The sequence below is a fragment of the Coregonus clupeaformis genome, unplaced genomic scaffold, assembly GCF_020615455.1.
Source record: "Coregonus clupeaformis isolate EN_2021a unplaced genomic scaffold, ASM2061545v1 scaf0245, whole genome shotgun sequence".
Lineage (NCBI taxonomy): Eukaryota > Metazoa > Chordata > Actinopteri > Salmoniformes > Salmonidae > Coregonus > Coregonus clupeaformis.
This window is the reverse complement of record NW_025533700.1, coordinates 414,426-439,888: the sequence shown is the minus strand read 5'-3', so window position 1 is coordinate 439,888 and position 25,463 is coordinate 414,426. Positions and strand designations below refer to the sequence as shown.

Sequence of the window (25,463 nt, the reverse complement as noted above, 5' to 3'; positions counted from 1 at the left end):
GCCACCCTGACACCCTGCCACAATAAGCGCTGACAGTTTATTGACACAATAGCAGCCTGTTGTTGACCCTAGAATCTTACATTGTACACACACACACACACACACACACACACACACACACACACACACACACACACACACACACACACACGTACTGGAATATGATGATGATGATGACTTGTACATGACAGAAATATCAACATCAGAGCTGGGTTGAAATACCATTCAAAATCATTTAAAATAATTTACATATGCTTGATGGAGCTTTCCTGGCTTTAATGAACCAATAGAATAGTCCCAAAACGGGAAACCCCGCCCATCTGGAACACCAGGCAGGCTAGAGCAAACGCTCAAAAATTGTGAAATATTTCAAATAGTATTTGAACCCAGCAGGTCTGAACCCAGCAGGTCTGAACCCAGCAGGTCTGAACCCAGCAGGTCTGACATCCTAATCTCTCTGCTCATGCCTGATGTCTGATGTCCACTCACAGTGGAACAGCTGGTCCTGGCTGGCCCTGGTTGGTCCTGGCTGCCCCTGGCTGCCCCTGGCTGGTCCTGGCTGCCCCTGGCTGGCCCTGGCTGGTCCTGGCTGCCCCTGGCTGCCCCTGGCTGGTCCTGGCTGGCCCTGGCTGCCCCTGGCTGCCCCTGGCTGGTCCTGGTTGGCCCTGGCTGGTCCTGGCTGCCCCTGGCTGGCCCTGGCTGGCCCTGGCTGCCCCTGGCTGGCCCTGGCTGGCCCTGGCTGGCCCTGGCTGGTCCTGGCTGGCCCTGGCTGGTCCTGGCTGGTCCTGGCTGCCCCTGGCTGGTCCTGGCTGGCCCTGGCTGGTCCTGGCTGGCCCTGGCTGCCCCTGGCTGGCCCTGGCTGGCCCTGGTTGGCCCTGGCTGGTCCTGGCTGGCCCTGGCTGCCCCTGGCTGGCCCTGGCTGGTCCTGGCTGGCCCTGGCTGCCCCTGGCTGGCCCTGGCTGGCCCTGGCTGGTCCTGGCTGGCCCTGGCTGCCCCTGGCTGGCCCTGGCTGGCCCTGGCTGGCCCTGGTTGGCCCTGGCTGGTCCTGGCTGGCCCTGGCTGCCCCTGGCTGGCCCTGGTTGGCCCTGGTTGGCCCTGGCTGGCCCTGGCTGGTCCTGGCTGGCCCTGGCTGCCCCTGGCTGGCCCTGGCTGGCCCTGGCTGGTCCTGGCTGGCCCTGGCTGGTCCTGGCTGGCCCTGGCTGCCCCTGGCTGGTCCTGGCTGGCCCTGGCTGGTCCTGGCTGGTCCTGGCTGGTCTTGGCTGGTCCTGGCTGGCCCTGGCTGGTCCTGGCTGGCCCTGGCTGGTCTTGGCTGGTCCTGGCTGGTCCTGGCTGTTTGCTTGGAGTTAATATAAGAACACTTTGATAAATGTTCAATCGTAGAAAATCAAACAGAACACTTGTATTCTAGACATAATATTGTGAGAGTTTTAAACAGATTTGTTCTCCCATTAACTATAAACATTTTATAGTGCACTTTTAATGCACATTATACATATGTGTATTGTACTGGGAGACTATGCAATTAAAAGAACTCAGAAGCTCTTGCTCATTAAAATAAGTTTTATAATCCTGTTTACATGAGCATGAAATATACCTATAAACATTTGTATTTTCTTGTGAGCTAGTCAATAAAATGTCATGTCAATGTGAAGGTGTAAGCAGTTATGCAGAAGTACTATTATTGCCGTTGTTAATAACTACATTAGCATGGTGGGCAGGTGGGACAATCAGAATACAATCATTTGCTTTAGGGGATACATTAACTGAAAGTGAAACGTGGCAATTACCACTATAATGAAGTCACAGGCGGTTGGTGGCTCCTTATTTGGGGAGGATGGGCTCGTGGTAATGGCTGGAGAGGAACTGGACAGGCTCGTGGTAATGGCTGGAGAGGAACTGGACGGGCTCGTGGTAATGGCTGGAGCGGCATGGTGGAATGGTTGGGGAGGACAGGCTCGTGGTAATGGCTGGAGTGGAACTGGACAGGCTCGTGGTAATGGCTGGAGCGGCATGGTGGAATGGTTGGGGAGGACAGGCTCGTGGTAATGGCTGGAGTGGAACTGGACAGGCTCGTGGTAATGGCTGGAGAGGAACTGGACGGGCTCGTGGTAATGGCTGGAGCGGCATGGTGGAATGGTTGGGGAGGACAGGCTCGTGGTAATGGCTGGAGTGGAACTGGACATGCTCGTGGTAATGGCTGGAGCGGAATTGTGGATTGGTTGGGGAGGACAGGCTCGTGGTAATGGCTGGAGAGGAATAGTGGAATGGTTGGGGAGGACAGGCTCGTGGTAATGGCTGGAGCGGAACTGGACGGGCTCGTGGTAATGGCTGGAGAGGAACTGGACGGGCTCGTGGTAATGGCTGGAGCGGCATGGTGGATTGGTTGGGGAGGACAGGCTCGTGGTAATGGCTGGAGTGGAATGGTGGATTGGTTGGGGAGGACAGGCTCGTGGTAATGGCTGGAGCGGAATGGTGGATTGGTTGGGGAGGACAGGCTCGTGGTAATGGCTGGAGTGGAATGGTGGATTGGTTGGGGAGGACAGGCTCGTGGTAATGGCTGGAGAGGAATAGTGGATTGGTATCAAATAATGAAACATGGTTTCCAGGTGTTTGATGCCATTCCATTGGCTCCATTCCAGACATTATTATGAGCCGTCCTCCCCTCAGCAGCCTCCTGTGAATGAAGTGTCAGAGTCATCATGATGGCTTCTCCTAGTTACAGAAACTAGAGGAGGTATTGATCAGAAACAGAGCCTGATTGATCCAGTGGTCTAAGGCAGTGCTAGCTGTGCCACTAGAGATCCTGGTTCGAATCCGGGCTCTGTCGTAGCCGGCCGCGACCGGGAGACCCATTGGGCGGCGTATAATTGGCCCAGCGTCGTCCAGAGTAGGGGAGGGAATGGCCGGCAGGGATGTAGCTCAGTTGGTAGAGCATGGCATTTGCAACGCCAGGGTTGTGGGTTCAATTCCCATGGGGGGCCAGTATATAAAATAATGTATGCACTCACGAACTGTAAGTCGCTCTGGATAAGAGTGTCTGCTAAATTACTAAAATGTAATAAACTAGAGGAGGTATTAATCCGAGACAAAGCCTGATTGATCCCCTGATATAAACTAGAGGAGGTATTGTTCCCGAGACAGAGCCTGATTGATCCCCTGATAGATAGATGGTGGAGGGCTGGCCAACGGACACAGAGACGCACACACACACACAGGGAAGTTGTTATTGAGGGAAGGTGCTGTCCTGGTGATTAGGAATCAAAACCATTAGACTGGCCTGTCAGGCCCTCTGATAAAAACTGTCACTCACATAGAAAGCTCATTTAAATGTGGTCCTCTGTAGCTCAGCTGGTAGAGCACGGCGCTTGGTCCTCTGTAGCTCAGCTGGTAGAGCACGGCGCTTGGTCCTCTGTAGCTCAGCTGGTAGAGCACGGCGCTTGGTCCTCTGTAGCTCAGCTGGTAGAGCACGGCGCTTGGTCCTCTGTAGCTCAGCTGGTAGAGCACGGCGCTTGGTCCTCTGTAGCTCAGCTGGTAGAGCACGGCGCTTGGTCCTCTGTAGCTCAGCTGGTAGGGCACGGCGCTTGGTCCTCTGTAGCTCAGCTGGTAGAGCACGGCGCTTGTAACACCAAGGTAGTGGGTTCGATCCCTGGGACCACCCATACACAAAAATGTATGCACGCATGACTGTAAGTCGCTTTGGATAAAAGCGTCTGCTAAATGGCATATTATTATTATTATTAATGTGGTGGACACAGGGAATGTCAATGTAAGAGAATGTGAAAACATTAGAAAACTGTGTATCTATCCAATTGTAATCTATAACAGTTATAGAAATGGAAGATGATGTATACTTCTGTTTCTTTTTCAGACAGATAACTGTTACAGTAAGCTCTCTGTGTCTTTACCCTTTGATTCACAGCTATACAAATGAAAGACCATGGATATACAGTGGGGAGAACAAGTATTTGATACACTGCCGATTTTGCAGGTTTTCCTACTTACAAAGCCTGTAGAGGTCTGTAATTTTTATCATAGGCACACTTCAACTGTGAGAGACGGAATCTAAAACAAAAATCCAGAAAACCACATTGTATGATTTTTAAGTAATTAATTTGCATTTTATTGCATGACATAAGTATTTGATGGACCAAACCAAAATAAACAAAACTTTTACAATCAGGTATATTTACAATATAGATATAAAAAAAAATGTTTGTACACCAACAAATAACATTAGCTATGCAGCTGTAATTAAATAAAGAAAACACATTGAATTATTATTATTATTGTTACTAAATTATTAACGTCCCCTCTTGAACTGGTCCAACTTGGTGCATCATCTAGGGGAACAACATCACACTACTACATTTGCCAAAGCAAGTGAAATAGATAATAAACAATCAGAAATGAACAGTAAATATTACACTCACACAAGTTTCAAAGGAATAGAGACATTTTAAATGCTATATGCATTTGGCAGGAGATTAGGAAGTGCTGCTCATTTTCCACTACATGTTGTGGGCAGTGTGCACATACAGTGCCTTGCAAAAGTATTCATCCCCCTTGGCGTTTTTCCTATTTTGTTGCATTACAACCTGTAATTTAAATGGATTATTATTTGGATTTCATGTAATGGACATACACAAAATAGTCAAAATTGGTGAAGTGAAATGAAAAAAATTACTTGTTTCAAAAAATTAGAAAAGATAAATAACGGAAAAGTGGTGCGTGCATATGTATTCACCCCCTTTGCTATGAAGCCCCTAAATCAGATCTGGTGTAACCAATTACCTTCAGAAGTCACATAATTAGTTAAATAAAGTCCACCTGTGTGCAATCTAAGTGTCACATGATCTCAGTATATATACACCTGTTCTGAAAGGCCCCAGAGTCTGCAACACCACTAAGCAAGGGGCACCACCAAGCAAGTGGCAACATGAAGACCAAGGAGCTCTCCAAACAGGTCAGGGACAAAGTTGTGGAGAAGTACAGATCAGGATTGGGTTATAAAAAAGTATCAGAAACTTTGAACATCCCACCATTCAATCCATTATTTAAAAAAATTGAAAGAATATGGCACCACAACAAACCTGCCAAGAGAGGGCCGCCCACCAAACCTCACGGACCAGGCAAGGAGGGCATTAATCAGAGAGGCAACAAAAACACCAAAGATAACCCTGAAGGAGCTGCAAAGCTCCACAGCGGAGATTGGAATATCTGTCCATTGGACCACTTTAAGCCGTACACTCCACAGAGCTGGGCTTTATGGAAGAGTGGCCAGAAAAAAGCCATTGCTTAAAGAAAAAAATAAGCAAACACGTTTGGTGTTCGCCAAAAGGCATGTGGGAGACTCCCCAAACATATGGAAGAAGGTACTCTGGTCAGATAAGAATAAAATTGAGCTTTTTGGCCATCAAGGAAAACGCTATGTCTGGTGCAAACCCAACACCTCTCATCACCCCGAGAACACCATCCCCACAGTGAAGCACGGTGGTGGCAGCATCATGCTGTGGGGATGGTTTTCATCGTCAGGGACTGGGAAACTGGTCAGAATTGAAGGAATGATGGATGGTGCTAAATACGGGGAAATTCTTGAGGGAAACCTGTTTCAGTCTTCCAGAGATTTGAGACTGGGATGGAGGTTTATCTTCCAGTAGGACAATGACCCTAAGCATACTGCTAAAGCAACACTTGAGTGGTTTAAAGGAAAACATTTAAATGTCTTGGAATGGCCTAGTCAAAGCCCTCAATCCAATTGAGAATATGTGGTATGACTTAAAGATTGCTGTACACCAGTGGAACCCATCCAACTTGAAGGAGCTGGAGCAGTTTTGCCTTGAAGAATGGGCAAAATTCCCAGTGGCTAGATGTGCCAAGCTTACAGAGACATACCCCAAGAGACTTGCAGCTGTAATCGCTGCAAAAAGCTGAGGAACGTCTCATGTCCTGAGTCTGACTCTAGGCACTAGAACAGTCTCAGGTTAGGTCCCAAATGGCACCCTATTCCCTACATAGTGCACTACTTTAGACCAGGGTCCTATGGGTAATACACTATGTAGGGAATACGTAGGGTGCCAATTGGGCCTCAGGCTCCTTGTCCCTCATACACAAGCAAACGTGTAATATTTGTGATGATTGTGATTGTGACCCGTGTCCTTGAATAATCCATTTAGAGAAAACACTCCATCCCCTCACTCCAACTGTTGATGCTATTAAACACGTGTGCTTAATGATCCATGCATGCAGTCTAGTCTGTGTTGGTGTATGTGTACAAAGCTCCACTTGTTGTGTTGTTAGGGTTCAGTGAGTACACGGTAATGAAAGAGAATGAAGGTTTTTTGAAAGAATGTCGTTTGACATGTTGTTGGGAGGCACGTATTCACACGACTCTCTGTCACGTTTAACTGCCCACAGGTAGCTCTCCTGCATTATCCTGCTCAGGCGTTGTAATCAATCTAGCAAACACTATTTACTCATAACATTACATCTCCATTTCTTTAAATGAAAGTATTTTACTTTTCAAAATAAACAATCTCTTTCTGTACTCAAAGTGTAATAACAAAATGAATTGTAAACAGCATTTCAACAGTGTTACCAAAAATGTTATTAACTATATGCTTAGTAGGACCACTAGAGAAAATACCACATTAGTAATTTACTCTCAACTGTTGTAATTGTCCTTAGAGTCCCTAACAACTCTCAATAAGTATTTCACTGCCGTGTGGATATTCTGCTGGTTTGTTCTTCATGCTGGGCTGCTGCCAGAGCCTCTTCAACAGTGTTTGTTTTTTAGAAGAACCCAACGATTTCTCCGTAGAACAGCGCCATCTTCTGTTTGTATGTTGTATGACCTTGGCTGTACTTCAGGGATCACTGTTCCTTTCTGTGTCCATGTGTTTGATTTGTCTCTCACATTGTCCCCAGGTTGGAGTTCAGGCAGGCTTCTTGTCCCTCAAGTTGTCCCCAGGTTGGATTCATGCAGGTTTCTTGTCCCTCACGTTGTCCCAGGTTGGAGTTCAGGCAGGTTATCACAGCATCTGAGGTAGTGGTGTTCAGCCTACAAACATTTACATTTTAGTCATTTAGCAGACGCTCTTATCCAGAGCGACTTACAGTTAGTGAATACATATATTTTTATACTGGCCCCCCGTGGGAAACGAACCCACAACCCTGGCGTTGCAAACACCATGCTCTATAAACTGAGCTACATCCCTGCCGGCCATTCCCTCCCCTACCCTGGACGACGCTGGGCCAATTGTGCGCCGCCCATGAGTCTCCCGGTCGCGACCGGCTGTGACAGAGCCTGGATTCGAACCAGGATCTAGTGGCACAGTTAGCACTGCGATGCAGTGCCTTAGACCACTGCGCCACTCAGGAGTACAGGAAGTAGGAGTCTGTGTCAACAAGGTAATCCATTCCATTACATGTGAAAAGGTCAGCTCCTACCTTTTGGTCTGGTCTCTCATGTGCAGGGTGGAGCTTTAATGGCTCTGCGGGGTTGCTTGCTTGGTATTTCAGACATGTAGTACAGTTTGGTACTTTCTCTGTCACATCTTGGTTCATTCTGGGCCAATACATTACTTTACATGCTCTCTTCTTACACTTATTGGTTCCTAGGTGAACATTTCCTTCCTCAGACTTTTCAGAATGACTATTTTGCTTCCTTTGTAGACCATGTGAGTGCTGTCAGCTCAGCTCTGCAGTTTCAGTATTCAGTTATGTCTTGTGAGCAGGCTTGTTTTATGTTAGGCCATTCATTGATGACTGTTTCCTTCAGGTTTGTCAGTGTTGTGTCTTTTTCTGTCTCAGTCCGTATGATTTCCATCTTCCATCTGCGACTGGCAATGCTGTTGTGATCATGTCCACGTATGCTCTCACTTCTTCATCTGCTGTGGTGCTTGCCTTCGGGTCCACAGCTCTAGAAAGAGGGTTTGCTGTGCACATCATATTTTCTTGGTGTGTATGCTACATTCAGAGCATTGTAGTTTGCTCATCGTTCTTTGGACTCTCAGCGGACAGTCCTTCAGTGGCTTTTGAAACAGCGGAATCAGTGTTTTGTGATCCGTTTCAACGCTCATCACTTGTCCTGACACAAATCTCTCAGGAAATCTCTCACCAGCATATGTTATGGTGAGCAGCTCCCTTTGAATTTGAGCAGATCAGGTCTCAGGGTCGGTCATTGAACGAGATGCATATGCCACTGGTTGCCACTGGTTGCCACTGGTTGCCACTGGTTGCCAGTTGTTGACGTATTTCTGCAACAGAACAGTCCACTCTGTGATGCATCCGATGGTCTCGCTGGGTCGTAAAACCTCCAGACTGGTTCTTCTGTCAGCTGTTTTTTTCAAGTTGTTCCATGCAGTCTCATGTTCATGATTCCATTCCCATTCTATTTTCTTTTCTGTCAGTCTTCTCAGCGGAGCAATCTTCTCTGAGAGGTTGGGTAGTAATTTTCCCATGTAGTTGACCATCCCATTAAACATCTGGACGTTTTGCGCTTTGGTTTTGGAATGTTATCCACAGCAGATATTTTTCTCAGCTCAGGTCTGATGCCTACACTGCTGATGATGTCTCCAACAAAATGTATCTCTGATCAGTTTCAAGTTTGCTTTCCTTGTTGCTTCCAGCACTTTTTTCAGTCTTGCGTCGTGCTCTGCTTTCGACATCCCCCATACAATAATGTCATCCATCGACGTGTCCATGCCCTCAATGTGTTCGTAGATCAGATGTATGGTTTTGTGATAAACTTCAGGAGCTGAGGCAATGCCAAACGGTAATCTCAGGAACCTGAATCTGCCATAAGGGGTGTTGTAGAGTTGAAGTCAGAAGTTTACAAACACCTTAGCCAAATACATTTAAATGCAGTTTTTCACAATTCCTGACATTTTCTTAGGTCAGTTAGGATAACCACTTTATTTTAAGAATGTGAAATGTCAGAATAATAGTAGAGATAATTATTTCTTTCAGCTTTTATTTCTTTCATCACATTCCCAGTGGGTCAGAAATGGTCACGCCCTGACTCTGGGGACTCTTATTTGTTGAGTCAGGGTGTGACTTTCTATGTTGTGATGTTCTATGTTGTATTTTCAAGGTTTAGATCTAGTACGTCTAGGTCTATGTTGGCCGGTGTGGTTCCCAATCAGAGGCAGCTGTCGCTCGTTGTCTCTGATTGGGGACCATACTTAGGCAGCCTATTGGCACTAGTGGGTTGTGGGATCTTGTTCCGTGTAAGGTATGTTGCGTTGGACTTCACGTTTCGTCGTTGTGGTTAATAGTCAAATAAACATGTAGTCATATCACGCTGCGCCTTGGTCTGACCCGTTCATGAACGACCGTGACAGAAATGTACATACACTCAATTAGTATTTGGTAGCATTGCCTTTAAATTATTTAACTTGGGTCAAACGTTTCGGGTAGCCTTCCACAAGAAGTTGGGTGAATTTTGGCCTATTCCTCCTGACAGAGCTGGTGTAACTGAGTCAGGTTTGTAGGCCTCCTTGCTGAAAAACGCTTTTTCAGTTCTGCCCACAAATGTTCTATAGGATTGAGGTCAGGGCTTTGTGATGGCCACTCCAATACCTTGACTTTGTTGTCCTTAAGCCATTTTGCCACAACTTTGGAAGAATGCTTGGGGTCATTGTCCATTTGGAAGACCCATTTGCGACCAAGCTTTAACTTCCTGACTGATGTCTTGAGATGTTGCTTCAATATATCCATATCATTTTCCTTCCTCGTGATGCCATCTATTTTGTGAAGTGCACCAGTCCCTCCTGCAGCAAAGCACCCCCATAGCATGATGCTGCCACCGCCTTTTTCCTCCAAACATAACGATGGTCATTATGGCCAAACAGTTCTATTTTTGTTACATCAGACCAGAGGACATTTCTCAAAAAAGTACGATCTTTGTCCTCATGTGCAGTTGCAAACCGTAGTCTGGCTTTTTAATGGCGGTTTTGGAGCAGTGGCTTCTTCCTTGCTGAGCGGCCTTTCAGGTTATGTCGATATAGGACTCGTTTTACTGTGGATATAGATACTTTTGTACCGTTTCCTCCAGCATCTTCACAAGGTCCTTTGCTGTTGTTCTGGGATTGATTTGCACTTTTCGCACCAAAGTATGTTCATCTCTAGGAGACAGAACGCCGTCTCTTTCCTGAGTGGTATGACGGCTGTGTGGTCCCATGGGCGTGCATAACTATTCACCCCCCCAAAGTCAATTGATTATTTAGCTAGCTTGCTAACTAGATACATCTGTCTGTAGCTAGTAAACGTTAGCTAACTAACTAAGCTAACATTAGCTGCACAAAACAATAACAGGCAAATATTGAAAATAGTCAGATAAGTAACGTTAGCAAACTAGCCAGCTAACAAGCTAGCCAAACATTTGAAAACACAATTTATTTTTTATTTTTGATCAATTCATATTTCACTTGTAAGACAAAATAAGTATTTTGGCACATGCGGTAGCTACATTTATTTATGAAAAAGAAATAATTATCACGAAAGTAGTCCGGTCACCACCCTTGTTTCCTCCGCCGTACTGCGCAGTAGAGACCTAGATAGTCCCATTTATGAAAGTTGTTTTCGCCGTTGTATAGTATTACAGTATCGATATTTATAGAAGGTTAAATATATTGATTTAGAATAGAAAAAATATACCTCTATAGTATTGCATTTATTGAAAGTTTAAGTTGCCGGAAGTGTGACGTTGTCGGAAGCATATATCGTGAGTTGTAGTACCAACTTCCTCTTTCTCCTGTGGCCGCCATTGAGTGAAGAGCGAGGTTCCCGGGAGCCGAAACAAAAATATCAAAATGGTGAGAATCCTGGCTAACTTGGTTTCAGTTGCATATACCATTTGACGTCAACGTTCGCGAGCAATGTACATTCCAAAACCAAACGCTTGTCTCGCCAAAATCTCTACAAGGTAAAACCATTTAACTTTATTCCATGTCGAATCTGAACGAAGTTGACACGAGGCGCCATTTTGGATGGGCACTGTTTTAGCCAAGTCACGTGTTCTTTCCTTTGCAATAACACAGGCCATATAGCCGGGTTTTCTCAATTATACGTGAGATTCGTAAACCAGTATACCTTTCCTCATGTAACTGTTTTGAGTATTTACTTAGTAAACCATAGTTCAGGTAGACATTTGCTGACACCAGCTAGCTACCAACATATAACACATCCAAAGCTGACACATTATCCGTTTTTGCATGCTACCTACTAACATAGCTGCAAATAAGCAAGCCAAGGAATACTTCGAATTGGTCGTTATTTTACATTGAATATATTTCAGAACTAAACTACATTTACTTGCTATGATGGTGTAATTTGCGTCCTACTTTGCGATCAGTCGACCGATGCCTACGGTCATATGCTGGCGCAAGTGAATGACGACAACTGAGTCTGAGCAAGATGGCTAACTAGCTATGTTGGCTGACGTTTAACGTTTCAGATGTAGACTGTTGGTTAACTATCTACATGCGATTAGGTGCATTGTAACCTATTGCAGGATAACCTATCCCTGACCTTTTTGTCTTCCTCAGGCTTGTGCCCGGCCGTTAATCTCGATCTACTCCGAGAAAGGAGAGAGTTCAGGCAAAAATGTCGTCATGCCTGCCGTGTTCAAGGCTCCCATCCGCCCTGACATTGTCAACTTTGTGCACACCAACATGCGCAAGAACAACCGTCAGCCCTATGCTGTCAGCAAACTGGCCGGTGAGTGATTGTTTCAACATGTATTCAGTCAAATAAACATTGCTTTTTTGGAGACAGATGACAAGCTTTACTGATGAGTTGACACTTCGGTCCGTGTTTCTGAGAGCAGTGATTATAGTAGAAGTTCTGAATGGCTTTCATCTGTACCATAAAACCTATAGCGATCTGTTGACAAGGGTAAAGTATACAGGATAGGTTCTAATGCGTTCTGTGTGTTCTCTGGGTTCCAGGTCACCAGACCAGCGCTGAGTCCTGGGGTACAGGCCGGGCCGTGGCCCGTATTCCCCGTGTGAGGGGAGGTGGTACCCACCGCTCTGGTCAGGGAGCTTTCGGAAATGTATCCTTCTCTAACAGACAAAATGAAACATTTCCTATTAATTTTACGATGTCTGTAACGGGTACAAATGTGCTGCCGGGGTGGTGTTCATTATGGGTCATTGTAACTGAACATTTTGTAGAGGGAATACAAGTTTCTCATTGGATAAGTACTAATGGTACCTCACTGTTTTGGAGTGTTCATCAGTTTGTTGCCTAATGAACAAAGCCCTGGTGGTAATGCATGCTGAGGTTGACTAGACAGTTGGAGGCTTGCAGTGATGGTGTAATTTGCGTCCTACACTGTGAACAGTGACATTATGCCTGATGTCGTACGCTGGCACAAGTGGCTGACGAACATTGAGTCTGAGCAAGGCACTCGAACACATTTAGGGCCGGTTTCTGGCACACAGATTAAGGTTGGTCCTAGACTAAAGACCACTTAATGTTGATTCCCTGGCTTGAATCTTTCTGCCTTGTTTAGCAGTTCCTTGACCCAAGTGACTGTAGATGTGTCGTGGAGGCCGCATGTTCGCCCCCACCAAGACATGGCGCCGCTGGCACCGCAGGATCAACACCACACAGAAGCGTTACGCCATCTGCTCCGCCCTGGCTGCCTCCGCCCTGCCCGCACTTGTCATGTCAAAAGGTACGCCGCCCACCATCCTCTGATGTACTCACTGCACAGCTGTCTTACCAGTGTAAATATATGTATGGAACCTTGTACGAGTTCTAATTTGTAGTTAATAATCTCTTTGCTAGACACCTGTTATGCATTTAAGAAACAACAGGCTCTTAAAGAGTTCAGGATTTTGGCAAGGGGTCCCTTAATCTACTTCCCCAGAGTCGGATAGTCATGGATACCGTTTGTCTGAGTGCAGTTTGAAGGAAGGTGCTAAATAGCGCTAGTGCAATGACTGGAAGTCTATTGGAACACCTAGCATTCTATTGGAACACCTAGCATTCTATTGGAACACCTAGCATTCTATTGGAACACCTAGCATTCTATTGGAACACCTAGCATTCTATTGGAACACCTAGCATTCTATTGGAACACCTAGCATTCTATTGGAACACCTAGCATTCCGTCTCTTCCTGTAGACTCCGTCATTGGGCTAACGCAAGATAGCATTAGCTCACAAAACTACCTAGAATTTCCTTCATACTGGACACTGATGTAAAAATGGTATCCACAAGTTCATCTGACTCTGGGGAAGTAAAGGGGCTCGTGGCCAAAATCCAGAACTATCCCTTTAAAATGTTGATTCATTAAAGATGACTTGTTATGATGGTGTAATTTGCGTCTGACACTGCAGTGACGGTTTGCCGTCTGTCTTATAACTGGCACTGTGGGTTGACAAAACAAAAGTTCTGATAAGATATTGTATATTAATATAATGTAGCTATTGCTAGAGAAACTGTACATTGCTATATAATGAAGCTGGTAGTAGTAGTAAAATATATAATCTAGTACTAGGGTAGTATAATGAAGCTGGTACTGTAGTAGTATAATGCATTAGAATGGTTCTCCTGATCCCCTCCTTCAGGGGGTGTATATCCCTGTCAGGAATTAGAAGGCTATAGATCTCCGTAACTAGATGGCCTCCCCTCGTTCAGGACACCGGATTGAGGAGATCCCAGAGGTTCCCCTGGTGGTTGATGATAAAGTTGAGGGTTACAAGAAGACCAAGGAGGCTGTGCTGCTGCTGAAGAAACTCAAGGCCTGGAACGACATCAAGAAGGTAAACTACACCGTCTTTCCTCTGACTGTCTCACTGTCAAGGTTCACTTTTCGACGTCTTGTTATGAGCGAAATGAAGCAGTGATGTACCACTCCAGGTCCGTGTTTCTGAATCCCGATTTTAATGGGAGTGGTGAGCCATTGCGTGACAGTATGAGTGAGTGTCCTTAGTGGATGAGATAATGAAGGTGATATTGTGGATCTGTGCAGGTGTACGCGTCCCAGCGAATGCGTGCCGGTAAAGGTAAGATGAGGAATCGCAGGCGTATCCAGCGCAAAGGACCGTGCATCATCTACAACCAAGACCAAGGCGTCACCAAGGCATTCAGAAACATCCCTGGTATGTACTGGTTAGTCTACCCTGGTATGTACTGGTTAGCCTACCCTGGTATGTACTGGTTAGTCTACCCTGGTGTGTACTGGTTAGTCTACCCTGGTATGTACTGGTTAGTCTACCCTGGTATGTACTGGTTAGTCTACCCTGGTATGTACTGGTTAGTCTACCCTGGTATGTACTGGTTAGTCTACCCTGGTATGTACTGGTTAGTCTACCCTGGTATGTACTGGTTAGTCTACCCTGGTGTGTACTGGTTAGTCTACCCTGGTGTGTCCTACATGGCACCCTATTCCCTATATAGTGCACTACTTTGGCAGAAGTAAAGGCAATAGGGTGCTGTTTCAGACACTGCCTCCATGTAGCGGTGATTAGTATCTTCTTCTTTTGCATAGGAAAAGTAAATAAACATGGATAATGAATAGACGTTTTCTGTAAAGGGATAATGGAGAATGCCATTCATCTGCTAATCTAAATGACTGAAATGTAGATGCGTTTCTTTTCAATAGAAACTGTCTGGCTGTAGTTGCCACTGTGTAGGAAACTGATTTAGAGTTTCTCTATTTTAAAACTCAATACTCAAATGTAAATGTCTTCCCATCCATCTACCAGGCATCACCCTGCAGAACGTGAACAAGCTGAACCTGCTCCGGCTCGCCCCCGGTGGTCACGTCGGCCGCTTCTGTATCTGGACCGAGTCCGCCTTCCGCAAGTTGGACCAGCTCTATGGAACCTGGCGCAAATCTGCCTCTCTCAAGGTGGACTACAAGTCAGTAAAACTAGGGTTAAATGGACCCGATCCTTAATGGACCCGGTCCTTAATGGACCCCTATGTTCTTGTGGAGATCTGATGAACATGGTAACTCCAATCTAGCCTGTCAACATGGAGTTATTACTGGGGTGTTAAACTACCAGTTCTGTTTAAAACAATATGACCACCTTAAATGAATTGGCATAACAAACGGTTGTTTTATTCTGTACCGACTAATTAACATTAAGAATCTACTTTCCATACAGTTGTCTAATTTCATAAATCAATTCAAATAGTTAATTATTTAGACTAAGATGTTGGGGGACGAGGGGGTGCTAAGCTGACGTGGAATTGTTTTAATATTTCCATACCATGGATCAGTTAACTGTTTGATTTAGGACCTTTTAGGTATAAACAATTATTTGATAAAATATAAACCCCATAAACACATTTATGGCAAAGTACAGTCCAAAAATACATCCCAAACAAGTTTTTGAAGTGTCTGTCCTAAATCTAGGAGATGAGATGTTTTTATATTTTTGAACACATTTTAATGCCTTTTTTGGGGGTAGGCAAAACTACCTTCATACTTTTCGTTTTTAAAAAATCTGGTACCGGTTACCTTCAGACGAGTCCCGTGGGGCTCGTAAAGCAAAACTGAGAACACCGTTATGTTCGTGAGAATATCCCCTTTCCACCGTGGGGTCCCGTTTAGTTTGGTAGCGTCCGAAAGGTTTGGGCTACAAACAGAGGTTGGCACATCGGCGGTTCCGACTTCAGACGAGTCTCCTCGGATCTCCACCGGTGCATAGGGTCCTAAGGCTCATTGGGCCCTGTCTTCGTAGTTGGTTAAAACTGGTTGAAATTAAGTTAGTCGTTTCAACTAGTTAGTAATGTCAACCAGTTGGGCGTGATGTTGCCCCAGATCAGTCCTCCAGAACCCCCCCAAAAAGCACTTTGTTGTTGCATCTCCGAACAAACTCACCTGATTCAAGTCTTTGAGGGCTTGATTACTTGACCAGCTGAATCGGGTGTGCTTGTCTTGGGCTACAACGTGTTGGGGGTACTCAAGGACTGGCGTTTTTTTAGTGTGTTGGTTAGTAGCAGATTTGAGAGCTATTTAATTTCTACAGTGATGAGCTTCCACTTCGGTCCGTGTTTCTGAATCCTGATATCTACCAGAAGTTCTGAGTTTTGATAAGGCTCTAATGTTCTGCTGCTAACCACCATAATAATCGTAGAGGTGCTGCCAGTCGTTCTGTGTTCTGACCACTGTCCCTCTCCTCCAGTCTGCCCATGCACAAGATGACCAACACAGATCTGAGCAGGATTCTGAAGAGTGAGGAGATCCAGAAAGCGCTTCGTGCCCCAAAGTAAGACCTGCTCACTTTATATAGTACAGAGCATTATGGGTACTATAGTATGTTACACTGCGTTATCCTCCATTGTGACATGAAGCCATGAGGTTCCACTTTTAAGGTCTGTGTTTCTGAATCCTGAGCCTTTACAATAGGCTGCATCCCAAGGGCCCTCTTCCTAATATAGTGTATTACTTTCGATTGGGCTCTGGTCTAAAGTAGTGCACTATATAGTTAAGTGTGCCTTCGTCAAAGTGAAGGTTCACACAATGTTGCTAGATTTTCCCTCCTACTGACCCCGTCTGGTCTCCTCACAGCAAGAAGATCAGGCGCCGGGTCCTGAAGAAGAACCCTCTGAAGAACCTGAGAATCATGATGAAGCTGAACCCCTACGCCAAGACAGCCAGACGTCAAGCCATCCTGCTCCATGACCCGGCTGTGAGTATACCACCAAAATGGCCGGCTATGGCCCTCGGTTGCACATAAAGGCCTGTATAATAGGGAAACTGGTGAACCAGTCATGGTTCAACGGGGTCTTTAGTCTTTTAGTCTAGAGCTGTGTTTGAATACCCATGCTAACGTACTGTATACTACATGATGAGTATATGCTACATACTATAGAGCTGTGTTTGAATACCCATACTAACGTACTGTATACTACATGATGAGTATATGCTACATACTATAGAGCTGTGTTTGAATACCCATGCTAACGTACTGTATACTACATGATGAGTATATGCTACATACTATAGAGGTGTGTTTGAATACCCATGCTAACGTACTGTATACTACATGATGAGTATATGCTACATACTATAGAGCTGTGTTTGAATACCCATGCTAACGTACTGTATACTACATGATGAGTATATGCTACATACTATAGAGGTGTGTTTGAATACCCGTGCTAACGTACTGTATACTACATGATGAGTATATGCTACATACTATAGAGGTGTGTTTGAATACCCATGCTAACGTACTGTATACTACATGATGAGTATATGCTACATACTATAGAGGTGTGTTTGAATACCCATGCTAACGTACTGTATACTACATGATGAGTATATGCTACATACTATAGAGCTGTGTTTGAATACCCATGCTAACGTACTGTATACTACATGATGAGTATATGCTACATACTATAGAGCTGTGTTTGAATACCCGTGCTAACGTACTGTATACTACATGATGAGTATATGCTACATACTATAGAGCTGTGTTTGAATACCCATGCTAACGTACTGTATACTACATGATGAGTATATGCTACATACTATAGAGGTGTGTTTGAATACCCATGCTAACGTACTGTATACTACATGATGAGTATATGCTACATACTATAGAGGTGTGTTTGAATACCCATGCTAACGTACTGTATACTACATGATGAGTATATGCTACATACTATAGAGGTGTGTTTGAATACCCATGCTAACGTACTGTATACTACATGATGAGTATATGCTACATACTATAGAGCTGTGTTTGAATACCCATGCTAACGTACTGTATACTACATGATGAGTATATGCTACATACTATAGAGCTGTGTTTGAATACCCGTGCTAACGTACTGTATACTACATGATGAGTATATGCTACATACTATAGAGCTGTGTTTGAATACCCATGCTAACGTACTGTATACTACATGATGAGTATATGCTACATACTATAGAGGTGTGTTTGAATACCCATGCTAACGTACTGTATACTACATGATGAGTATATGCTACATACTATAGAGGTGTGTTTGAATACCCATGCTAACGTACTGTATACTACATGATGAGTATATGCTACATACTATAGAGGTGTGTTTGAATACCCATGCTAACGTACTGTATACTACATGATGAGTATATGCTACATACTATAGAGGTGTGTTTGAATACCCATGCTAACGTACTGTATACTACATGATGAGTATATGCTACATACTATAGAGGTGTGTTTGAATACCCATGCTAACGTACTGTATACTACATGATGAGTATATGCTACATACTATAGAGGTGTGTTTGAATACCCATGCTAACGATACTGTATACTACATGATGAGTATATGCTACATACTATAGAGGTGTGTTTGAATACCCATGCTAACGTACTGTATACTACATGATGAGTATATGCTACATACTATAGAGCTGTGTTTGAATACCCATGCTAACGTACTGTATACTACATGATGAGTATATGCTACATACTATAGAGGTGTGTTTGAATACCCGTGCTAACGTACTGTATACTACATGATGAGTATATGCTACATACTATAGAGGTGTGTTTGAATACCCGTACTAACGTACTGTATACCACATGATGAGTATATGCTACATACTATAGAGGTGTGTTTGAATACCCGTGCTAACGTACTGTATACTACACGATGAGTATATGCTACATACTATAGAGCTGTGTTTGAATACCCATGCTAACGTACTGTATACTACATGATGAGTATATGCTACATACTATAGAGGTGTGTTTGAATACCCGTGCTAACGTACTGTATACTACATGATGAGTATATGCTACATACTATAGAGCTGTGTTTGAATACCCATGCTAACGTACTGTATACTACATGATGAGTATATGCTACATACTATAGAGGTGTGTTTGAATACCCATGCTAACGTACTGTATACTACATAATGAGTATATGCTTCATACTATCAGTTCATTTTAGTATACTGTAAATGCCTGTCTACCGGAACTTGTTGCTATGCAACCTCTCGCTAGCTTGTTAGCATAAAAAAATGACTAGCTACACATTTTACGATTTCGGCTGTGTTCGTAAATTCAATCTGGAGTGCCAGAGTGCGCTCTGGGGCGTTGGTAAATCCAGAGCGTTGTCAGAATGTCCGTTCGTAATTTGAGGGTTTCGCTCTCGGAGCGCACACTGGACGCTCTGGCCGAGGGTTGATCAGAGCGTTCTGGCCTCACAGCGGCAGTCAAGCCTCTGGCCGAGGAGTAGGGTTGATCAGAGCGTTCTGGGCTCACAACGGCAGTCAAGCCTCTGGCCGAGGAGTAGGGTTGATCCGAGCGTTCTGGGCTCACAACGGCAGTCAAGCCTCTGGCCGAGGAGTAGGGTTGATCCGAGCGTTCTGGCCTCACAACGGCAGTCAAGCACCCAAGCTAACGTTGGCTAGCCTTCTAGCTACTTCCAGGCACAAATGAGAGAACAGCTCACTCTGACCATTTTACTCGCCCTAGCAGAGCCGGTCAGACTGTTCATGTTATCCAGACAATTTTAATTACGCATTTTTTTGCCTGCATTTACTGACACCGGCCATATTTGACGGGTGTTGAGCGTTTGTAAATTCATCAGTAAATCTGCGTTCGATAGCCAGAATTAACAATGTCCATTGACACGCACAATGACTATACCACTTAGCTAAGAATGATGTGAATCATCACGTCAATAATACTCCCGAGTGGAGCAGTGGTCTAAGGCACTGCATCGCAGTGCTAGCTGTGCCACTAGAGATCCTGGTTCGAGTCCAGGCTCTGTTGCAGCCGGCCGCGACCGGGAGACTCATGGGCGGCGCACAATTGGTCCAGCGTCGTCCAAGGTAGGGGAGGGAATGGCCGGAAGGGATGTGGGTTCGTTTCCCACGGGGGGCCAGTATGAATAAAAAAAATTATGCACTCACTAACTGCAAGTTGCTCTGGATAAGAGCGTCTGCTAAATGACTAAAATGTAAAAAAATTGTAAAAATGTAATAAATGTTGGGTAGTTAGATAGCAGGTAGTTAATATACCGCCCAGCAAGTTGGATGTATTAGTAACCAACTAACGTTAGGTAGCTAGCTAACATACCGGTACATACTGCTGTAATGCTATGCAGTTCGTAAGGATAGCGTAGCTAACATTGTCAGGCAACGTAACGTATTTGAAAAGTCTGACTTCATTACATTGGGAACATTTCTTAACTTTTTGTCAAAATTAATTAAAGCAGTGAATTTGTGTCCGCTCTCATTGGACTTCGGCTGCATATTTTCTTCCAATCTCAAAACGTTGTGAAGCCATGCCCCTTTTTCTGAACAATTGCATTATGGGCCCTAAAAGCACGGAAATAGTGTCCACTGCTTGTATGCTTCGTATTTTGGTGAATTTAGTACGACGTTCGGGAACTTTTGGCATACTAACTATATCCATACTATGACCAATAAGCGTACTACATACTCAATGCGCGTCACAAATAGTAGGGTTAGTATGAGTATTCGAACACAGCTCAGGACTAGGCTCAATCGGTGTCTGAGGAAACAACTCCAAGTTATCCATGTTTGCAGTGAGGGAGTGGTGAGTAACGGATTGAGACGTCTTTTTAAAATTCTACACTGAGCTTCCACTTTGGTCCGTGTTTCTGAACCCTGATATCTAACAGAAGTTCTGAATGAAGCCTGTAAAATACTCTGTACCCATGACAAACATACTTCCTCCCAATTGCACCTAAACACTGACGTATGAGTACTGGTAGAAGGACCTTCCGTATCATCAGAAATCCCTGCTTCTATGACCCCTATTCATACATTGAAATTGACCCACATCAATATCCTACATTTCCTGAATTCCTATATTGTCCTAATGACAAGTTGCTCTCGCCCTCTACCCCCCTCTACCCCTCTACCCCTGTCGCCCCCCTCTACCCCTGTCGCCCCCCTCTACCCCTCTACCCCTGTCCCCCTCTACCCTGTCGCCCCCTCTACCCCCTGTCGCCCCTCTACCCCCTGTCGCCCCCTCTACCCCTGTCGCCCCCTCTACCCTGTCGCCCCCTCTACCCTCTACCCTGTAGCCCCTCTACCCCTGTCGCCCCCTCTGCCCCTCTACCCCTGTCGCCCCCTCTACCCCTGTCGCCCCCTCTACCCTGTCGCCCCCTCTACCCTGTCGCCCCCTCTACCCCTGTCGCCCCCCCCTGCCCCCTGTGCCCCCTCTCCCTGTCGCCCCCTCTACCCGTCGCCCCTCTACCCTGTGCCCGCCCTCTCCCCTCTACCCTGTCGCCCTCCCCTCTACCCTCTGCCCTGTCGCCCCCTCCCCTGCCCTCTACCCTGCTGCCCCCTCTACCCTCTACCCTGTCGCCCCTCTACCCCTGTGGCCCTCTCCCGCCTCTACCCCTGTCGCCCCCTCTACCCTGTCGCCCCTCACCCCTCTACCCTGCGCCCCCTCTACCCCTGTCGCCCTACCCTGTCGCCCCTCTACCCCTGTCGCCCTCTACCCCTGTCGCCCCCCTCTGCCCTGTCGCCCTCTACCCCTGTCGCCCCCTCTACCCTGCTTCGCCCCTCTACCCTCTGCGCCCCCTTCGCCCCCTCTACCCTGTCGCCCCCCTCTACCCCTGTCGCCCTCTACCCCTGTCGCCCCCCTCTACCCCTGTCGCCCCCCTCTACCCCTGTCGCCCCCCTCTACCCCTGTCGCCCCCCCTCCCTGTCGCCCCCACTGCCCTGTGCCCCCTCTACCCTGTCGCCCCCCTACCCTGCCCTGTCCCCCTCTACCCCCTGTCGCCCCCTCTACCGGCCCCCTCTACCCTCTGCCCTCTACCCCTGTGCGCCCCCTCTACCCTGTCGGCCCCCTCTACCCTGTCGCCCCCCCTCTGCCCTCTACCCCTGTCGCCCCACTCTCCCCTCTACCCCTGTCGCCCCTCACCCCTCTACCCCTGTCGCCCTCTACCCCTCTACCCTGTCGCCCCCTCCCCTCTACCCCTGTCGCCCCCCTCTACCCTGTCGCTCCCTCTACCCTGTCGCCCCTCTGCCCCTCTGCCCTGTGCTCCCCTCTACCCTGTCGCTCCTCTACCCCTGTCGCTCCCTCTGCCCTCTACCCTGTCGCCCCTCTACCCCTGTCGCTCCCTCTACCCTGTCGCTCCTCTACCCCCTGTCGCTCCCTCTACCCCTGTCGCTCCTCTCCACCCTCTACCCCTGTCACCCCCCTCTACCCCTTGTCGCCCCACTCTGCCGCTCTACCCTGTCGCCCCCTCTACCCCTGTCGCCCCTCTGCCCCTGTCGCTCCTCTACCCCCTGTCGCTCCCTCTACCCTGTCGCCCCCTCTACCCCTCTACCCTGCCCCCTCTACCCCTGTCGCTCCTCTACCCTGTCGCTCCCCTCTACCCCTGTGCCCCCTCTACCCTCTACCTGTCGCCTCTACTGCCCTGTCGGCTCCTCTACCCCTGTCGCCCTCTACCTCTACCCTGCGCCCCCCCCCTCTACCCTGTCGCCCCCTACCCCTGTCAGCCCCCTCTCCCTGTCGCCCCCTCTACCCCTGTCGCCCCTCTACCCTGTCGCTCCCTCTACCCCTGTGGCTCCCCTCTACCCCTTGTCGCTCTCCCTGTCGCCCCCTCTACCCCTGTCGCCCCTCTACCCTGTCGCTCCCCTCTGCCCTGTCGCCCCCTCTGCCCCTCTACCCCTGTCGCCCCTCTACCCCCTGTCGCCCCCTCTACCCCTGTCGCTCCCCTCTACCCTGTGCCCCCCTCGCCCGGCTCCCTCTACCCCTGTCGCCCCCTCTACCCCCCTCTGCCCTGTGCCCTCACCTCTGCCCCTCTGCCCCGCCCTCTACCCCTGTCGCTCCCCTCTACCCCTGTGCCCTCGCCCCTCTGCCCTCTACCCTCTACCCTGTCGCCCTCTACCCTGTCGCCCCCTCTACCCCTGTCGCTCCCTCTACCCTGTCGCCCCCTCCTGCTCCTCTACCCCTGTCGCCCCCTCTACCCCTGTCGCTCCCCCTCTACCCTCTGCCCCCCTGTCGCCCCCTCTACCTCTGCCCTGTCGCCCCCCTCTACCCTGTCGCCTCTACCCCTGTCGCTCCCCTCTACCCTGTGGCCCCCTCTACCCCTGTCGCCCCCTCTACCCTGTCGTACCCCTGTGCCCCCTCTACCCTGTCGCTCCCCTCTCCCTGTCGCTCCCTCTGCCCCTCTGCCCCTGTGGCCCCCTCTACCCCTGTCGCCCCCTCTACCCCTCGCCCTCTACCCTGTCGCTCCCTCTGCCCCTGCCTCTGCCCTCTGCCCCTGTCGCCCCCCTCTACCCTCTCGTCGCCCCTCACCCTCCCTCTGTCGCTCCCTCTACCCTCTGCCCTGTGCCGCCCTCTACCCCTGTCGCTCCTCTACCCCTGTCGCCCCTCTACCCCTGTGCGCCCCCTCTACCCTGTCGCTCCCCTCTACCCCTGTCGCCCCCCTCTCCCCTGTCGCCCCCCCTCTGCCCTGTCGCCCCCTCTGCCCTCTACCCTGTCGCCCCCTCTACCCCTGCTTGCCCCCTCGCCCTCTACCCTGTCGCCCTCTACCCTGTCGCCCCCCCTGCCCCTGTGGCTCCCTCTACCCTGTCGCCCCCTCTACCCTGTCGCCCCCCTCTACCCCTGTCGCCCCCTCTACCCCTGTGCTCCCCCTCTACCCCTGTCGCCCCTCTCACCCTGTCGCCCTCTACCCCTGTCGCTCCCCTCTACCCCTGTCGCCCCCTCTGCCCTGTCGCTCCCTCTACCCCTGTCCCCCTCTCCCCCTGTCCCCCTCTACCCTGTCGCCCCCTCTACCCCTCTCCCCCTCTACCCCTGTCGCTCCCCTCTACCCCTGTCGCCCCCTCTACCCCTGTCGCTCCCCACTCCCTGTCCCCTCTACCCCTGTCCTCCTCTACCCTGTCGCCCCCTCTACCCCTGTCGCCCCCTCTACCCCTGTCCCCCTCCCCTGTCGCTCCCCTCTGCCCCTGTCGCCCCCTCTACCCCTGTCGCTCCTCTCCCTGTCCCCCTCTACCCCTGTCGCCCCCCTCTACCCCTGTCCCCCTCTACCCTGTCGCCCCCCTCTGCCCCTCTACCCCCTCTACCCCTGTCGCTCCCCTCTACCCCTGTCGCCCCCCTCTACCCCTGTCGCTCCCCCTCTACCCCTCTACCCTCTACCCCTGTCCCCTCTCCCCTGTCCCCCCTCTGCCCTGTCGCCCCTCTGCCCTCTACCCTGTCGCTCCCCTCTGCCCTCTACCCCTGTCGCCCCTCTCCCCTGTCGCTCCCCTCTACCCCTGTGCGCCCCTCTACCCCTGTCGCCCCCTCTGCCCTCTACCCTGTCGCCCCCTCTCCCTCTACCCTGTCGCCCCCTCTACCCTGTCGCCCCCTCTACCCTCTACCCCTGTCGCTCCCCTCTACCCCTGTCGCCCCTCTACCCCTGTCGCCCCTCTACCCCTGTCGCTCCCCTCTACCCCTGTCGCTCCCCTCTACCCCTGTCGCCCCCTCTACCCCTGTCGCCCCCTCTACCCCTGTCGCCCCCTCTACCCTGCCGCCCCCTCTACCCCTGTCGCCCCCTCCCCTGTCGCCCCCTCTACCCCTGTCGCCCCCCTCTACCCTGTCGCCCCCTCTACCCCTGTCGCCCCTCTCCCTCTGCCGGCCCCCTCTACCCCTGTCGCCCTCTACCCCTGTCGCCCCCTCACCCCTGTCCCCCCTCTACCCTGTGGCCCCCTCTACCCTGTCGCCCCCCTACCCTTGCCGCCCTCTACCCCTCGCCCCCCCTCTACCCCTGTCGCCCCCTCTACCCCTGTCGCCCCCTCTACCCTGTCGCCCCCCTCTCCTGTCGCTCCTCTACCCCTGTCGCCCCCTCTACCCTGTCGCCCCCTCTACCCCTGTCGCCCCCTCTCCCTGTCGCCCCCCTCTACCCCTCTGCCCCTCCTCTGCCCTGTCCCCCTCTACCCCTGTCGCCCCCCTCTACCCCTGTCGCCCCCTCTGGCCCCCTCTACCCTGTCGCCCCTCTACCCCCTGTCGCCTCCGCCTCTACCCCTGTCGCCCTCTCACCCTCTGTCGCCCCCCTCTACCCCCTGTCGCCCTACCCTCTGCCCCCTCTGCCCCTACCCCCTCTGCCCTCTACCCCTGTCCCCCTCTACCCTGTCGCCTCCTCTACCCCTCGCCCCTCTACCCTCTGTCGCCCCCTCTACCCCTGTCGCCCCCCTCTACCCCTCTACCCCTGTCGCCCCCCTCTCCCTGTCGCCCCTCTACCCCTGTCGCTCCCCCTCTACCCCCTACCCTGTCGCCTCCCCTCTACCCTGTCGCCCCTCTGCCCTCTACCCCTGTCCGCCCCCCTCTACCCCTGTCGCCCCCTCTACCCTGTCGCCCCTCTACCCCCTACCCCCTCTCTTCCCAGATCAAGGCCAAGATGCTGAAGCCTAAGAAGAAGCGGTCTGTAAAGCCGGCCCCAGCCAAGGCGTAAAGCAGCGCTTCTCTTCTAACAGACTGTGGGCTTCAGAGATGGTTTCAAATAAAATCTATAGAAAAACA

The 25,463-nt window shown here is 49.3% G+C and overlaps 2 protein-coding genes and 5 non-coding genes across 7 annotated transcripts; 6 read left to right on the top strand and 1 right to left on the bottom strand.

Moving 5' to 3' along the window:
- Window positions 1-369: 369 nt before the first annotated feature.
- LOC123484246 (protein piccolo-like) lies at window positions 370-7,466 on the bottom strand. The gene is made up of 2 exons (XM_045214370.1): window positions 7,447-7,466; window positions 370-1,336 (listed from the first exon to the last, which is right to left on the bottom strand). Exons 1-2 carry the CDS (start codon window positions 7,464-7,466, stop codon window positions 370-372), a joined length of 987 nt encoding a protein of 328 aa, XP_045070305.1.
- A 3,276-nt stretch (window positions 7,467-10,742) lies between these two features.
- LOC121531505 (60S ribosomal protein L4-A) lies at window positions 10,743-25,463 on the top strand. Its single transcript, XM_041836750.2, has 10 exons — window positions 10,743-10,814; window positions 11,547-11,718; window positions 11,949-12,055; window positions 12,544-12,682; window positions 13,651-13,775; window positions 13,985-14,114; window positions 14,721-14,877; window positions 16,149-16,232; window positions 16,535-16,655; window positions 25,330-25,463. Exons 1-10 carry the CDS (start codon window positions 10,812-10,814, stop codon window positions 25,393-25,395), a joined length of 1,104 nt encoding a protein of 367 aa, XP_041692684.1. The 5' UTR covers window positions 10,743-10,811; the 3' UTR covers window positions 25,396-25,463.
- Window positions 11,315-11,413, top strand: LOC121532380. Its single transcript, XR_005994285.1, has one exon. It is a non-coding gene; the product is annotated as a small nucleolar RNA SNORD16 (small nucleolar RNA).
- On the top strand, window positions 11,784-11,852 carry LOC121532377. Its single transcript, XR_005994282.1, has one exon. It is a non-coding gene; the product is annotated as a small nucleolar RNA SNORD18 (small nucleolar RNA).
- Window positions 12,308-12,406, top strand: LOC121532381. Its single transcript, XR_005994286.1, has one exon. It is a non-coding gene; the product is annotated as a small nucleolar RNA SNORD16 (small nucleolar RNA).
- Window positions 13,315-13,411, top strand: LOC121532382. Its single transcript, XR_005994287.2, has one exon. It is a non-coding gene; the product is annotated as a small nucleolar RNA SNORD16 (small nucleolar RNA).
- Window positions 15,987-16,054, top strand: LOC121532379. Its single transcript, XR_005994284.1, has one exon. It is a non-coding gene; the product is annotated as a small nucleolar RNA SNORD18 (small nucleolar RNA).

What these genes read in the sequence shown, in the direction of transcription:
- LOC123484246 (XM_045214370.1), bottom strand. Translation starts at nt 7,466, where the DNA reads ATGAGAGACCAGACCAAAAG. An exon ending in ATGAGAGACCAGACCAAAAG is followed by an intron (nt 1,337 to 7,446) that starts GTAGGAGCTGAC and finishes ATTAACTCCAAG; the next exon opens with CAAACAGCCAGGACCAGCCA.
- LOC121531505 (XM_041836750.2), top strand. An exon ending in AAAGCGCTTCGTGCCCCAAA is followed by an intron (nt 16,233 to 16,534) that starts GTAAGACCTGCT and finishes GTCTCCTCACAG; the next exon opens with CAAGAAGATCAGGCGCCGGG. An exon ending in TCCTGCTCCATGACCCGGCT is followed by an intron (nt 16,656 to 25,329) that starts GTGAGTATACCA and finishes CTCTCTTCCCAG; the next exon opens with ATCAAGGCCAAGATGCTGAA.